Below are 17,849 nucleotides of genomic sequence, written 5' to 3' on the forward strand. Positions count from 1 at the left end.
GTAGGCACAATTCATCTTTAGATCACACGCATTTTTTTTTTTTCCCTGTGAGAACAACTTTTGGATATGATGTGGGAAAGTCAAGATTTTATTTATTTATTTATTTGTTTATTTACTTGAGAATGAGTGCACAAGGAGGCAGAGAGGCAGGCAGAGGGTAAGGCAGGCAGAGGGTAAAGCAGCCTCTCCAATGAGCAGGGAGCCCAGCATGGGGCTCAATCCTAGGGCCCTGGGATCATGACCCGAGCCGAAGGCAGTTGCTTAACCGACTGAGCCCCCTGGACGTCCCCTGAAGAGTCAAGGATTTCTAATATGATGAACTCCTGAAGTCAGTGCCCAGCAGTGTCTGGCTCACAGGGGGCTCTCACCAACCCTGTCCGGTCTCTTATCTTTTCCACTACTGCACATTTCCCTTACAGGCAGGCCCAGAGACAGCTCCCAAAGCAGCTCTGGAGGACACAGCCATTCCAGAACACGGCTTTTCTAGCCTGTGAGTTCCAAACATAAATTTCATCTCTGAAAGGAAGGAAACCAAAAAGGAGACGACTGGAATGTGTTCAGTCCTCTGTGTTACAATCTCTCTTAACGAAGTCCTGAGCAGAAGAAACACATACACAGAGCCCCAGGCAGGTTGAGGTGAGTGTCTCCGATCATTCCCAAAGCTGAGACTTTTGATGATCATCACACTGCTTCCTTAGCTAGAACTCAGACTGTCGGCTTCCGTGGCCTCTGGTCTGTCCTTCCTACACATCTAAGTAAGCTTGTGGTTACGGCTTTTTCTTGTGAGGGAAAACCAGCCATACCTCACTGCCAACGCTCTCTTCTCTGCTTTTGTAACCTCTAGGTTAGGCTCTCACAATGCTTTCCAGAGGCCTGCCTCAAAAAATAAATTAAATAAATAAATAAATAAAACCATATTCCAACAAAAAAGAAACACTTTCAGGTTAAGTGAACTTTAACTCTAAAAACTGTACTTATTTCAGTTTGGAGGGAGACACAGAAGTGGCTCATCAATTAGAGTTTAGGTGAATAGCACAAGAAGATACACACACTCGGGTTCCATCTCTATCAGGATCCTTAAAAATCCCAAAAATTGTCGATCACAACAAAACCCTTTATGTCTCCCATTAACAACTCGACTCGAAAGAACATTAAGCACCTTCTCTCCCAAAGAAAGTCATTGTGCCTACAGCCACTGACCTAATTCAGCTTTTAGCAGAATATTTTAGTTATGTTCTGTGTGTGACTTAACAAGCAAATTCTTCCATGGAGAGCTCACTGGCTGTCCTCTTGGGTCCTTTCGCCCCTTCTGGACCTCAGTAGGCTAGGCTCCATCCATACCCCAGGATGATGCCCTTTTTAAGGAGGGAAGAGCAATTCTATGCAACTACCTACCCTGGGGAAAAGTGACATTCAAATAGCAAGTTTTAGGGCGCCTGGGTGGCTCAGTGGGTTACACCGCTGCCTTCGGCTCGGGTCATGATCTCGGGGTCCTGGGATCGAGTCCCGCATAAGGCTCTCTGCTCAGCAGGGAGCCTGCTTCCTCCTCTCTCTCTCTGCCTGCCTCTCTGCCTACTTGTGGTCTCTCTCTGTCAAATAAATAAATAAAATCTTTAACAAAAAAAAAAAAAAAAATAGCAAGTTTTAACGGTGAATAAAGGCACAGCCCAAAGTTGAAATGACCTTGAACTAATAGTAAAATGCTGATTACAGGGGCGCCTGGGTAGTTCAGTCGGTTCAATGTCTGTCTTTGGTTCAGGTCATGGTCTCACGGTCCTGGGAATGGAGCCCTGCTCTGGGCTCCCGGCTCAGTGACGAAGGAGCTTGCTTCTCCCCTTCCCTATGCTCCTTCTGCGCCTTGCTCCTGCTCTCCCTCTGTTCTCTAATAAATAATAAAATCTTTTTTTTTAAAAGCTGATTATAAACGTAAATGGTGGGGGGGAGCATGACTTGAAGTCACTGGCATTCTAAAGGAAAAGTTTATCTTCTAAAATGAATCAAAACGGATGACTCTGTTGTAGTCAAAGTTGTAAAGGATCCTGAGGAAAGATTTAAACCTGGTGAATTATGATCTTTTGTAACAGAACTGCCTTTCCAAATTGGATGAGTATTTTAATCTCACCATCTTAATCGGCAAAAGCAGACCATGGTCGGAGACGCCGGCAGCATTTGCAATACAGCATTATGAAGGGTAAGCATTAAGTGCCACAAGGAATGAAAAATTGTGGCTATCAGAAAAACAAAAATATTTAACACATGGTTACTTTAGGGACGCCTGGGTGGCTCAGTTGGTTAAGCCTTTTCAGCTCAGGTTGCGATCTCATGATGTCGGGGTCCTGGGATTGAGCCCCATGTCAGTCTCCCAGCTCAATGGGGAGTCTGCTTCTCCCTCTGCCCCTCCCCATCCCCTCAACACACACTCCTGCATGCTCTCTCAAATAAAAATCTTTTTTGAAAAGATTTTTATTTATTTAACAGAGATCTCAAGTAGGCAGAGAGGGAGGGAGGGAGGGAGAAGCAGGTTTCCTGCTGAGCAGAGAGCCCCATATGCAGGGCTCAATCCCAGGACCCTGGGATCATGACCTGAACCAAAGGCAGAGGCTTTTAAACCCACTGAGCCACCCAGGTGCTCCTCAAATAAAATCTTAAAAAACAAAACAAAAAACCATGCTTACTTTGTTAATACCACGAGTCTACATTTCTTAATTTCCCCCCTTAGAAAGGTAGGGAGTTATTTCTAATGTCTTGGGGTGGGGAAAAAAAACAATGCCATGAACTCCAAGATTATGTTTAAATAGTGCTGCTCTTCTTGGGCTTCAAAGAGGTCTGTGGGCATCTCCCACTTACACTACACAATGGTCTTGAGGACCAGATGGTAGGAATTACTTTTCCCTTTAGGAGGAGGAAAACAGAGGCTTTACAAAACCTTGGCAGCTTACTATAGTCACACGTACAGCTGGAGCTAGCGCCTGGATGCCTGAATTTGTTTCCTTCCAGCTGCTAATCTGTGAACCCCCAGAATAAACTTCAGACCCTACGGAGACTTCACCAAGAATCCAGCAAATAAGCTTAATCAGGGCTTTAAATTAAAAGTGTGTGTGTCCTTAGTAAGATAAAATAGGATTCCCAAGTGGGTGCCCCAGCTCCAGTGAAACCAGGCCACGTTAACAATAAAAACAGCAGCATAGCAAGCAAATTTAAACATCCTCAGATACTGACTTGGGGCTATTGACTCACAAGACTCCAACAGAACACAGAGATCAATACCTGTCCTTTATTTTTCAAGTGTTTCTTAAAATCTGAGGTCAACAGAATCATCTATTTGTGCTCAGTCCCACAATTTCCAAGCGCTGGCTCTGGTGCAACCCGAGCCGAATTATGAATTATCGCATATTCCAACACCTGTGTTTGGAGATGCTTTTTTAAAATTATTAAAATTTCAGAAAAAAATTAACAGGTAGATCTCAACAGGAACAAAGCTAGCTAGCAGACTGTATTTAATTCATATCCATTAGATCCTCATATTGCTAGTAACTCTTTTGGCAGACACCCACGAAAGGCATAATAAATTACTTTTGTTCCAGTAAAGGAATTCATTTTCTTCGAAGATTCATTTAGCAATAACATTTCAGAGCGTTCTAAGCCAGGATTTCTTAAATTTGGCCATGTTTTCCCGTAACATTATTTCATGTTTTGTGACAATTTGTATATTCTTATAGAGGGAGGGCGGCGGGGGGGGGGACTACAAGGAAATCTGTAATCTGCAGAGAAATGTGTGTTCTAAGATGAAGCCTTCTAACTAACCTGAGGCCAGGAGAAGGCGCAGGACAGCCTGCCCACACTTCTTCCTCACCTAGCATCCGGGCTTTCAGACTGTGATAATGAGTCACTTATTAAACACAGCACAGTCCTGTGATAAATTGCGGGGATATATGTATTAGAAACTATTTCAAAGATGATACAGGTGGGCTGACTCCTCATACATATATAAACGCACTGGGTATTAGATGCATCTTGAACTCTTCCTCCTCACTCTTCTCCCCGTCACACCCAGGCATGCACATACACACAGGCGCTGAGCAGACAAGACAAAAAGGGGGACGTCCAGAAAAGGCCTTGAGATCAAAATGAAAGTATGCGAACTCCACATGCTTCCATGTTCCCTGCCAGGTTGGCGTGTGACTTTCTCAGCAAAGGCCAATGTGGTCAGACAGGAACGTGAGTTATTAGAAGGAACTGGAAGAAGAAAGGGAGCCTGGCACGTAGGGAGGGTGAAGATAAAATGCCAACAAAATATTTACGTTCATGGCTTGTAGCGAGTGGCAAGTGGGATATTAATAACTGTGATGATTGGTCAACTCCCTGGGAGCGGTAACGGCCCCGGGACGGGGAGGCAGGAGACATCGGTTCCAGCCCCGGCTTCACCACCAGCTGGTTCTGTGACCTTATGGAGTCCCTCTGGATCCTGGCTTATAAATGAGGCAATCATAAAACCTAACTGCAGCACTCTCTCAGACCCTGGTGGGAGATTAATGACTTTTTAACTCTTTTTATTCATTTAGAATAGAGTATCGCGGGCCATAAATTCTGCGGGGAAATGGACACTTGCCTACCGAATGCTTTTTCAATGATTTCATAAAAACAAACTGAAGGCAAATTGAAGATTGTGCACAATTCCAACTAACGGGACACTCACGATTATTAGACGGAAATCACACACCATTAGAAGGATCTCCATACTATGACCTTGTATTTGATATTGTGAGAGAGCCTTCACAATAATCACGTTAGGCTAAATTTCACTACCTGTTATCCTTTTATTATCCAATTAACACAGTCTTAGTACTGTAAGACAACTTATTTAGAAAGACAGGAAAATCTGTACAATGTGCCTTATGTTTGGTTACAAGCAAATCACTTCTCTGGTGAAATTTTCCCACCTGTTTCCCACCTGCAGGACGGTTTTTTGATGCTTAAATTACAAATGAAAATTAGTCAGATTTAGGAAAGTATGTCTTCTCTCTGAAGATTTCACATCATCTATCACGTCTTACTCGAGTATGCCACACTTTAAACTAGTATATACTACATGTTAATGAACTGAACTTAAATTAATTAAAATTTAGTAGTAAAAAAATAAATCTTGTATGCCAGTGATAACACCAACTGCCAGACCTGGGTCCAAATCCTGCCTCTTAGTACGTATATAACCTTGAGCCTGTTACTTTTTCCAGAGTCCAACTCCCCCCTACCCAAATCAAAATGGAAATGGACCACCACAGGTGAAATGATAATTATGAATAAAAGAGAGAATGTACACAGAATGCCTGACACACAGAAAGTACTTGGGAGAAGCAGGTTTCTGCTTTCCTAAAACCTGCTTTCTATGTCCAGTATCTTGTAAATGAAGTATATGGACAAGGGAGAGAGCGTCTCAAGAGCAAGAGTACAACGACAAAATGCAGGGCTAACACTAATAAAATGCCCTGCTCTCCTTCAACCTAAAGGCTCCTGTAAAAAAAAAATACTGAACTGAAGAGATGGGCAGTCATTTTTTTGTCCCCCTCCAGAAGCCTCATTCAGAACTGCTCTGCAGAGTCCAGTTTCTCTGAGTGAAAACAGCTCATACGGTACATGTTGAGTCCTTCATGAATGTACCTTTCAGATACTTAACTATTGTAGGAATAATCAATAATAACCAGAATTATTATTTTGTGACCAACCAGAATGCCACAATTAAATCCCAGTGTGATCCAATCACCTGGAGAAGAGGACAGTGTTGTCTCAATTTGCTAAGACGGAAGCAAGCTACATGACTGGGAAGCGGCATTTTCCAATTTTCAGCATAGGATTTAAATATTAACACATAACATCTATTAAAAAGAACTTTAAATATTAACCTACAAAGTACCTAGCCTTTCTTCACAAGGCCTTCTGAGGACACCCAGATACCCTGGCAACACTTGGGGTGCCCATTAACTCTTTCAAACCCCTTACAGCCCGAGCTTTAGCACTACACAGCCAGAAGCAGTGTTTTTTCTGACCAGGTCGTTGAATACAGTTATCACCAAGGAGGGACAGCAGTCGGGACACAGGTCTATCTAGGCACACAGCATCCCAGAGAATAAATGAGGCAGGAAAGAAGTATCTATTTAGTATCGAGAAAATGACCCATCAGCAGTAAATGCCCCCCCCACCCCCCGCAAAGGGGCAGATCGGCCAGCCTCCAATCTGAGATGGGGTCTTTGTCTCAGGCTGAGGACATCTGCCTCTCTTCGTGGAAGCTGTCTATTACCAGCAATGCACCACAAAGGTACAGAAACATTTCCTATCGCCAACACACCATGCCTGGTAGGTGTCCGCTCTGGAGAACATTCAGCAGGCAGCCAGCCCACACCATCGCGCCCTCAGAAGCCATGGGCACAGAGAACGAAGGGCCTGGGCTGAGGCCTACAGCGTCTGCCCTGAGGCCAGTGCGTGCCACCAGCTCCTAGAAGGGAGTCCTTTCCTTACTAATGATGAGGGGAAACCCTGCTTGTAAAATGTCAAAGCAGGAGCATACTAGCATTTTTTTACATCAATTACCAAAATCCTTTGAAGAATGCTTTAACTGTGGGACTCTAGCACAGAGACAGACGTCGGGATTAGACAAGTCCACATTTAGAAATGAAGGCACTCTGAGCCCCTCATTTAAGGGTGCCTTTATGGATTTCTGCCTGTTTCAAAGGTGTACCTTCCACGTCTTCACCTCATCGTCTCACCTCCTGCCTTTGGCTCCACACCCGAGGCTCCAGCCAACACCAGACACTTACAACTGTGTCCTCAAAGTAGCGCCGATGCCCAAGCTCCTTTCTGGAGCGCTCCAACCCAGCGTTTCCTTTGCCCTGAAAGTCCTATTCCACTCACTCAAATGCACTCTGAGCAGCCATTTCCCACTACGTGGTCAGCATCAACCACTCCCTCCTTTCCATTCCTGCCCCAAGGTGACCCTCGTTTAAGGCACCTTCCACATCTGACTGGCGCTCAGTCTCTACACATGCTCCCCCACCCCTACCCACATTAGCAACAATCTGAGATCAGGTACCTTGTTTTACTCCGTTGTAAGCACCACCTTCCAGGGCACAGTTATTTTTTTAAATCCAGCAAGAACTATAAAGCAAGGATTAGTCCAACAGAGTTCACCTCCATTTGTTCCAATGTTGGATGCTGCATGTTTCATGATGACTTCGACATTACAGTTGCAGTTTTAATAATAAACTTAAGTAGCTTTTAATTTTTTTAGAGAATTATTTATGGAACTACTTTTAGGCAGGCAAATGTGTTCACTGATTTCTCATTCGCAAACATTACGTCTTACTGCTAATTTCGTCCCCAAATTCATTCTTCCTCTCATGAAGGAAATTGTGAAATACCTTTTATCTATAAAATTTGGGGACTGAGCTACAAAACATATACATACAGTTATGTATGATATCTACAGAGTATACATATCTATTACACATACACAATATATTGTATATATACAATATATTGTGTATATTCCCTGCTGGGAAGGCTATACTACTGACCATATATTTTACATATATGTAGAGTAATTCTCCAGTTTTATTAATTTTTAGTTACAAATTACAGGAGGGGTAAGAATATTTATACATTATTGAATCTTATTTGGAAAACAAATAAATGTAATTTGGGAATTGCTAGAACAGAACATGTTTCCTATTTGCCTCCGAAGTAACAACCCCCCCCCCAAAAAAACCAACCTGTTAAGATGTAATTTAGTCAATAAATGGAATTCAAGGAACGATTTAAATATTCTTACAATCAATCCACCAGAGAATATAAATGCCAAAGAAAATGTTACTTATTTAAGTCAACCAAATACCTATTTTTCAGTAAACCTCTATGTGTAAGAAAATTTTACCGCGTAAGACCTTTCTTGGAAAATGTATCTATAAAGTTCAAAAAGCACAAAACTAATCAACTGCCTACCAAAATTTAAGTTTAACACATTTCTTAACAAACACAAGAATTTGAAAGGACAAGACAGAGGCTGTTTTAATATTAGACTGCATGGCAGTCAGCCTTCCCAATCTCAGGAGAAAAAAATCACACTGCCTTCCCTCTGTCTCCAACACACACACCACACAGGAAAACGAGAGAGAGAAACTGAGTCATTAAAAAAAAAAAAAAAGTACACAAAACTGTGTCATAAGGTGGCCAAGTCAGCAACCTGATGACCATCAGGAGGATTGTCTTCTTTTTCCAAGAGGTCTAAATTGAAACACAAATTAGCAGTAAGTATACAGAAAGAAAGCTAAAGCACTGTAGCTTTATCGTAGGTAAGTAAGGGAAGACATGAGGCCTCAGAGCACCGCAAAAATGTATATGTGACCCTGAGACACTTGTCAAGCCTTTGCTCACAGCAGCAGACAACTACCCTCCCTCCAGAACACTCAGCTCCTGCCAGGGTAGCTCAGGAACCAGCCATGGGAACCTGGTGCCCCTACATGCAGGGCAGGGCAGGAATATCAGGATTTAAAGGAGCCTGCTGGGAAGGCTATACTTCTGACCATCTCCTATGTTGCTTTCTGGAGGGGCGGGGGGAGTTAAAAGAACAGCAGGTCTGCTGTGGACCACTGCAACCATCTTTTGATTTTTCCTTGCTGTTCCGATCATTAAGTTGCCACTTACATCATATGCCCTCCCCTTCCTGTCTTCCACTGGGAGTATGCCTAAGATTAGCCTTTGTTTTGTAGCTCTGATGACCCTATGCAAGTGAAATAACCCTGAACTACAAATTTCCACCACGTCAGCCACGGGGGCCACTGGAGATCAATGGGAGGGGCAGAACCAGACCCCATCACTGACTTCCCACTGTTCAAAGGAGGCTTAAAGGCTGGCTGAGCCAACCAGGGCGCTGCGTGCTGAATACCAGGCACAACCTTGCTCTGTGCATGGAACTGTTTTTCTCACCTACAGCACTTCCCAAATCCTAGAATCATCCAGTCACCTCACCAGCCGCCTCCAATGTTATAGAAACTGTGACTAAAATGGTTGGAAAATGATACATCTTGTCAGCACAGACACCTTTCCCAAAATGCTTCCACCAGCAGCTCACAGACAACTCCCCCAGCAAGGTTCTCAGCAGAGACACACCAAGACCCAACCCATGCACAGAAGGCTCTGAAGGTCCTCAGGAACCACGGGGCACACACACTGGCACTCCTCGGTAGTCACCTTGGGAGACTGCCTGGGTCTATGACCATTATTCATGGAGGGGCTGGAGGGGGACAGTTCCCAAAGGCATGTGGGCCTGTTCTCCAGGACAGCCCTGTCAAAGAGGGGTTGCTGGAGCCATCCGTGATGGACTAACAGGTGAGTTGTTAGTCCATCACGGATGGCTCCAGCAACCCCTCTTTGACAGGGCTGTCCTGGAGAGTGAGCGAACCCTGGGGCAGTGGGGTCCCTGTAGGGAGAGGGGGGCAGGCAATCTGCACCACTGCCCTGGGAAAAGGTGTCAGGAAACCTTTGAGGTGGCTTGGGTTCACATAAGCGGGTGCTCTCTCTTTCTTTCTCTCTCTCTCTCTCTCTCACACACACACACACTGCCCTCCAGTCAACAGCTCACAGGGCTGGCTCTGGTAGAGGCTGCCAGGGCTAAGGAGTGCTAGGAGGGTCTTACAGCACAAGACGGTGCACGGAACTGCTCTCCAACTCCACCAACCTCCAAAATCCTTACTGCTCTGCCGCCTGGCCTCTAGCAAAGAATGGAGCATTCCTCCGAAGGGCGAGGGCCAGCAAGCTCTCTCCATGCTCTCAAGGGAGATGAAATGCCCAGCCAAGCCGCTGGGGTATGGCCAGCACAGCTCCCGAGGTCCCTCCTGCAAGCAAGGCCAGAACCAGACCCCATCACTGACTTCCCACTGTTCCTCCCTCGGAGGAGGACAGATCAGCCTCACAAAGGGCTCTTCTTGAAATTTCACATCACAAAACCAGGAAAGCAAAAGGAACGACACATCCCCAAGTCCATTGTTGGGTAAATACCTGTATTCCTATGCCATTTATCATTCAAATCTGGCTTTTTCCAGGCTTCAGCCGACCCAGACAAACTCAAGTGACCAGAAGCCCACAGCCATCCGCAGTTCGGCGCAGAACAAACTGACACCCAAGCCAAAAACCTGGATGGCTGCTCCCCAGAGCTTTCAAAACCCTAAACCTCGTTCTGCCTCATTTAGCTGCTACAGAAGTGCTGCTGAGAACTTAGAACATAAGGTATAAATAATCTTTATTTCTCCATTTCCACGTAAGTAACTGTTCTATTTACCACTGGAAACTCTTAAAATTACACCTAACCCTCTGTACAAAAAAACAAACAAACAAACAAAAAAAACCCCACCAACATCATCTTGCACCAGAGTTCACCTTTACAAAGGCTACAAATGTTATTTAACATCTATCTGCAACAAACAACCGAAAGGCTTTTTTTGCCTTGTGAAAATTCTGAACTGACTTCTTGGAAAGAAAACGCCGAAAAACAATTTGGGATGGAGGACCAACAGAAATATCAAATTTAATTTTTTTTAATGTTTCATTTTTACTTGTCTAAGCTGTTGAAAATAGGACAAAAAGAAACCAGCTCTGTGGTTCCAAAACCCAGGTCAGAAAACACCTCGAGGGCAACAAGCTTCAATTTCACCTGGGGCGCTGATTCAAAAACACAATTCTCCAAGCCCCACCCCACAGACTTTGACTCAGAAAATCCAGGGTGGAGCCCAGGAATCTGTAGCATTTCAAAGTACCCCGAACTGGGCAAAGCTACTTGTAAAAAACAAAACAAACAAACAAACAAAAACAATTACTAAGTAAATAGGGGTTTTAATGCCTGTGTTTTGCCTTAAACTAGCATAATCCTAAAAAAAAAAAAAAAGTATCACCAGGGCCTGCTGTAAAGTCCTGTGGCCCAGATCGGCCCCCGGGATCCCAGGGAGGCCTAGGATAAGGCCTGGTTGTTCTTCAAGAGCATTCCAGGTAAATTTGGAAAACAAATTTAGGGTGGGAATCACCCCTTTACACAAACTGGGATCCTCACAAAGCCCCCAGCATCCTTACCCTTAAGAGCATGAATTATTTACAAACCTCACAAACCAAGTTTGGGCAAAGGCTGAAGCAAGCCAGGTTATCAAGAAGGCGCACTACAAGGCCAGAGCCCCCAGCAGCAAGGGGCCAGCAGGTAAAGGATGATCAGTAAATACGTCACCAGAGAATACATAATGCTAAGCTTTGTTTTAAATAAATAAACAAACAGTAAGGGAAGGAAGAGAACAAAGGGAAAAAAGATGGGAGTCCCTATGATAAGCAAAAGCAATGTAAAGGCCCCGGGCACAGATGTCCATAAAACCTGCGAGTTCATAGTTGTTCTGATCTCCATCAGAAATCCATATATACAGCAGCTCAGACAGTAACCTGGAAATAAAACAACTTCAAGCACTTCAACCCAAAACTTCTTGCTTTTACTTGGGTTAATTTAACCATAAAAAAAACGATATAGATCTTAATTAAGAGGTTTGTAAAGTACTTAAGTTTGTCATTTTGTTGACATTCAAATGTAATCTCCTCTGAAAACTATTCTTAGGTATCAGCTAACTAAACTGAACTGTTGGTTTAGATTATTGTACTACCAGATAAGATAAAATTTGAGATAATATACAGCAGAGCAACCCACTAGCTTTGAAAGACTGCTGCGCTGCTTTCACACTTACCCCTGAGGCTGTTGGTTGTGTTGTAGGGGAAGTATTTTTGCTGCAGTCATCTGAGTTTGAAGAGGTGGAAGTTGGAGTCATAGGAACAGAATTATTGCTACTACCTGCAACAGTCAAAATTAACCTCATAAATATACACATATTCTAGTCTCACAGTTGGCCAATACCTTTCAATAAAATAGCATTTTATTTACCAGAGCAAGCCTTTGACTTATTTATGTTCTTAGGTTTTCTTTTCCTGGTTTGAATTCCCTCTTTTTTCATAGCAAGCGGTCGAGGCACCTAAAAAAATTTTCATACAGGCTTTAAGTTTAATAAATATTACATTGAAAAAAAATCCAACTTTAACCGAAGAACTCAACATCAGTACTGAAAGCCCTCATTTAAAAGAAGTTGGCATCGATTTCAGTCCAATTTTTATACATGCTCAACAGATCCCAAAATGTACAGACTATACTTTCCCTATCAAATGCAGATTCCTTTGGAGAAAAATGAAATGATTTGCCAGGGAAAATTTTTCCTTCAACTTAACTGTTTATCGTTTTTAACAACTTCAATTGCAGAGTAAAACCGCTGGGTACGCACTTTTATTTCAAGGAGATTGTGTATTCTCTTCCTCCTACACATACAAGGTTAATTTCCTTTTTAAGACTGATGTGTTTTTAGTATTTCATGCTATCCTTCAAAAGATGTTGCTAAATAGGACTACCGAATATATCTCATTGCTCCTTTGCATAAACGGACCTGATCATATTAAAAGTCAAGATATAAACTAGTTAACTATGCATTTCTATTTGGTTCTATGCTTTTTCTGAGTTTACAGTTTAAAAAAGTTACTACTACATTTGATTCTAAAATGCAGATTTTTCGTTCCATTTGGAAGTACTTTTTATTATTTCTACAATTGGGGTGTCTTACCATGGATGTGTGTGACAGTTTAATTGGCAGCATTTTCTTGTTTCTTACTGGTATATAAGGTTAATTGTATTCTAATTAACATCCTCAATTCAATAACGTGCACAGAGAACATCAGATTCCTCACTTTCATTCCCTCTCCTTGACCTTTTTTTAATGGACACCACGTACAAATGAGAGACTAGACACGTATACACAAGAGCAAACAGGTGGCGCACCCCATGGAGTTTCATGTAGAGTCCACAAGCATTGCACACAGGTTCACCCTCGGCATTTCTGCGCCACAAAGTGGTGGTTGTGGTGTGACAGTTGGCACAGGACAGTCCAAGCCGCCGGGAAGAAGGCTAAAAAGTAGCACAAAAAAGTAAGTGTACAGATGTAAGTGACTACGCATCTGCTACATACATTAATGTATCCTTTCCCTGTGGTCGTAAGCGTGGACCTTTTATTGTATTTAAAAAAAAAAAATAGAAGGTCCCCTGAGAAAAATGTATAAACTAATTAGATGACCTTCCTGAATCACATTGGGTGCTCTATCCCCCAAGAGTATTTGGGTTGCTCCAGGAATATTCATGCAGAGACTGAGTCACAATATCGGCCAACTAACTGTGCTCACTGCTGTCAGAGGTCTGGGATGTGTCATGAAAACTCAATCACAACCTCCCCTCAACTCCAGTGTCGCAAGTGTCTTTGGGCAGTCTCTACTCCACATGGAAGCTAGAGATAATCAGGGTCTATTTCTCAGGTATATGCACAGGAGTAACCCCCAAACTACAGAAGACAGGCAGACAGAAGACAGAAATAGATCTTGTAAAATGTACAGAGTTTTTATAAAGAAATGTATTCTAACACATCTCTTAATTACCACCTGCATTCTTGTACTCTTTTTACAAAGGATAAGCGAATGTTACAGCACTGTTTTAATGCTGGCATTGTCTTACAGTAATAGGGATGTATTTTCATCCAGTTAGTAGAGTCCCAACTTTTGCTCATAGAAGAATTAACTGGTATTATCAGAAAAGGCACTGTCATTCTGATTTCCATGTTCCCTGTATGCCCATAACATCCTTAGAGGGAATTTATCTCATCTGAATTATGTGTGAGTTATAAAGAAGGAGAGTTTAAACTAGTAGTGTAAGTTCTTACCCCAAATGCCAAAATCTAAATTTGTTTTTAAAATTACCTAGATAGGCAACTAAAAAACAGCACCATGACTTCAGTAAAAAAGCTGTGAGGAAAAATCCAAGGACAAATGTAAGTCAAAGGTTTTTTTGACAGAATTCAGAAGTTAGCTATACCAATTTCAGAAAAGAATAGTTTTCAAGATGTACAATAAAAACTGGAATTGAGGGTGTACTGAATAGCCACAGGTTTAAGGACAGATTTATCAAATCCTCTGCTTACATATTTAAAAAACATTGAATTTTGCATTTACGTCCTATTTTGCAATTCACATCCTATTGTATTACTGTAGCACTATCCTTTAAACACAAATCATAGACACTGGTAAACTTCTTAGCTTAGAACTCAACGCTATGAAAAAATAGATTGACTTTTGGTTGAAATGTACATGCTTGCCTGACAGGCAACCATTTGTGGGACTGTTTTTGCTAAAATGATAAAAACATAAAACCTTACACATCGGGACTTGTTGCTTTCTTTTTCCTTTTATGGTTAAAATAAAATAATTTCCTAGGAAAGAACGCCTTTCTCTTCATGAATGTGAATCAGCGAACTAGGGACAAGGAGGTTCATTTTATAAACAGGTCATTTATGACAGTTTCCAGTGGAATTTGAAGCCAACGTGAAGTAACCTTGTTATCAGAATTTGCCATTGTAACAAAGAATTTTATGACTGTCAACTGCAAATCATAAGTGAAGCCAGTCTCCATAAACATGAGAAATGAAGGTGAATGGGTTATAAAAGTTCCTTGTAACAAGTGATCTCAGTTATATTCATCACTGACAAGGAATTCAAGTTACACCATAAATCTCTTATTTTGCAATGTATTACAAGTTCAAATTCACAGTGATTGGTTCTGGACTGCTGGCTAAACAAACCTGGGTTCAACCTTCTGAGAACTAAGCTAGATCCATCAAAACCATAAATAAGAAGCCCACAAGAACTAATTGATGAACACGCCCTTCAATTGGTATCATTTATAATCCATTTACAAAGCACAATGGCAGACCTTGGTCACGGCCAAGACACCTGCCACACAGAAGGAAGACCAACAGATTTAGGAGATGTTAAAAACTCTTTCCTGGTAAGTGCACGAAACAAATGGCACTTCTAAACATGTATGTTACTAGATCAAATTTAGAATCCAACTAGAACCTAATCAGCTACTCGGAGTTCTACCAATTTTTCCCTCAAGCTCAAGAAAAGGTGACTTTGCTGAACTCAGCTAGAATTCAGTTCAATGTACCTTTCCAGGAAAAAAAAAAAAAAAAAAAATCAGTTTCACTGTTCAGACATGAAAACAACAAACTTCCCGGGTATTTTCTGGCCACTACTTTTTCTTAATATGATGCGTTAAGAAATGAAAACCATAGGAAGGCAGATGCTGAAATGAAATGCAGGATGCCCTCTGAAGACTATTTTAAGCTGTGGGAAGTTGTAACAAGTTTAAGGCACATACATTAAATTAGCCTCAGCCACTTTATTTTAAATGCATTAAAAACAAAACAACCATAAAACTAATTGCTTCTCTTTAAGGTGTCAGACTTCCATTGTGATGCAATATCACCCTAATCTATTTAACACAAACAACATGTGTAGCGTTTGTTCCTGCTAATTAGAGTATAACAATTAAATAAATTACTTGGATACTTAAGATGTCTGGCATCTCACTGTAAAATATTCTACTTTAAAAGGTATTAAGAGTATGAATGCTTGGTTAAACAAATGTTAGCCCTACAGTGGGGCCTGCGAACACTTTCATTTATTTTCTCTAATCACTACAGCGGTAAATGCCCTCTCCTAAAACCACACCTAATTCTAAGATTTATCCCTGAAGAAATCAGAATTCCTTAATTTAAAATAGTAAAAAAATGCATTTGGACTGTGAAAATCCCAACTTGAGAAGCACCTAGGACTGCCTTTCTCCCCCTTTAAGTTCTATGTAGTGTTCTGAACAGCTAGATTTTCACAAGTAACAAAAGTTAGTGGAAATTTTCATCAAACTCAAAGGCAATCCAAAAGGGAGGGAATTTGGGGGCTAAAATCTCTCACTTCATAGGAGAAGAGGTAGATGGGACCCAAAGGTGTAAGAACAGCATCAAAGGAACCCTGAATGAGGCTGTGGGGAGAAAGCGAGTGTGGGTTTGTGACTGTCATATGGGGGGGGGGGGGCAGGGGAATAAACAAGCCGGTTCTTCAAGAATAAAATCCAAACCAGACCTAACAGTAGACCCCGCTTCATCTGACCGGGATTGGTATACTCAGTTTTCCTCCCCGGAGGTTACTGTCATTACTATGTGTCCTTCAGAATCTTTCTAGTGCATTTAAAAGTACATCAGAGATAGATCAATACAGACTTGTGTGTTATTTTTAAAATGGGAGCTCCCCACACCTTCCTCCTCCACATGTATAGACATCATGCCCTGGGTGGAAGTGTGAGGGAAAGGCTATCTTTCGTTCCCCAGACGCTGGTTTCGGGGCCACCTGCACTCGGGAGCTCGAGGGTGTGAACGGGGCCTGTGTGTCCCCCGCGCTCGGGCAGACGCGGCGCCCGCGGGCCGCGCCGCACCTGTTCCCGCGGGGACGCCCCGGGACAAGCCGGCAGCGCCCGGGCCACAGCAGGAGCGCCGCTCAGGACCCGGCCCAAGGCGAAGACGGCGCTCGCACTCACCACGCGCTTCTGCGGCTTGATGAGGGGCCGGCTGAGGCCGTTCATCTTGCTGTAGAGACCGCAGGCGTTGCACAAATAGTGGCCGGTGCCGTCCCGCCGCCATAGCGGCGTCTGGATGGAACCGCAGTTCACGCATTCACGGCTCTCGGGCAGGTCCTCCAGCAGGTCTGCGGCGACAGAGGGGACAGGAGGCCGGGTGAGGCCGCGCCGCTCCCGCCCCTCCCCGGAAGACCCCCCGGTACCCCTGGCCCCAGGGCTGGCAACATGCTGCCCGCCTCCCCGCCCGCGCCCTTCCCCACGGCTCCCTCTGCTCAGCAGCCAAGTCAGGAGGCGGCCGGCCGTGGTCGCTATCGAGCGTTTGTCCAATACTTCTGCAGCCCTGGGGCGCGCTCAGTGAAACCCCAGGAAAGAGCAGGAGATGGTGCTGCAGGCCGAGCCCCAGCCATCTGCCTTCAGTCTCCAAGGACCTCGTAGGTGTAAGAAGCTATGGCCAAGTCGGTTTGGGTCCCCTGACACCTCCTTTCCGGCTGTTCCCAAGCGTCTCAAAACTGAAATCCATCATAATTAGTGTGCCCCTTGCCAAACCGAGCCGACCATACAGTATCAACACTGATCACTGACCCCTGCACGGAGCCCACAAATATCCTGGGACACAGTCGGGCAACCTTATTACTTTTATCCCAAGTAATTTTTAAAGTATTTATTATTTGTCACCCTTCCTGTTCTCTAATTTAAAAAAAAAAAAAAAAAAAAAAAGGACACGTAAAATCAGAAATACTGTTCTTGGGCACTCTCTCAGTTGACTGTAAGTAACTCAGGTCTCCCCAGGGGAAAAAAGCACCAACATTAACAAGCACAGGGATAAATGTTAAGTTTTCTTTTCATGCCACAAGACTTAAGTAAAACTTTACTAATATATTTTGAGATCCACATAGGTCTAACTGCTTCTATCTACAAACAGCTAGTATTATTGACTCAGAACATCACTAAATAAAATTTTCATACATAAAACGCTCAATGAAACGTTCATATTTTCATACACTAAACTTGCAATATACCTAAATTTTGTCACTTTGTTACTATTTGGTTCATTTTTGGTGTTTACAACTAACTTAAACCTGTTAGTAAGAGAAAAAAATCAAGAGTAAATGGTTGTAACATTTATTATTTCCGCTTAAATTTGTTGACTATGAATGAATAAATACTATCTAAAATGAGATAGGTACTTATTAAGTACTTTAAAAAGACACTTCATAAAAGTAAAAATACTTCTGTTTAGGGTTATTTATAGAGGATTTAAATATCTAAATTTGGCTTT

The 17,849-nt window shown here is 42.8% G+C and overlaps 1 protein-coding gene across 7 annotated transcripts in view; it reads right to left on the reverse strand.

Moving 5' to 3' along the window:
- The window catches only part of GATA6 (GATA binding protein 6), a 131,455-nt gene that overhangs the window by 107,072 nt on the left and 6,534 nt on the right, over nt 1–17,849 (reverse strand). For 5 of the 7 annotated variants that reach the window (XM_059140493.1, XM_059140488.1, XM_059140491.1 and 2 more), the window contains 4 exons: nt 16,532–16,698; nt 12,896–13,021; nt 11,957–12,044; nt 11,757–11,866 (listed from right to left, as the gene is read on the reverse strand). In XM_059140493.1, coding sequence (XP_058996476.1) covers nt 11,757–11,866; nt 11,957–12,044; nt 12,896–13,021; nt 16,532–16,698 — 491 coding nt within the window. The remainder of the gene's footprint in view (nt 1–11,756; nt 11,867–11,956; nt 12,045–12,895; nt 13,022–16,531; nt 16,699–17,849) is intronic. The other 2 variants (XM_059140492.1, XM_059140494.1) reach the window with 2 other exon arrangements.

The sequence above is a fragment of the Mustela lutreola genome, chromosome 11 (genome assembly GCF_030435805.1).
Source record: "Mustela lutreola isolate mMusLut2 chromosome 11, mMusLut2.pri, whole genome shotgun sequence".
Taxonomy (NCBI): Eukaryota; Metazoa; Chordata; class Mammalia; order Carnivora; family Mustelidae; genus Mustela; species Mustela lutreola.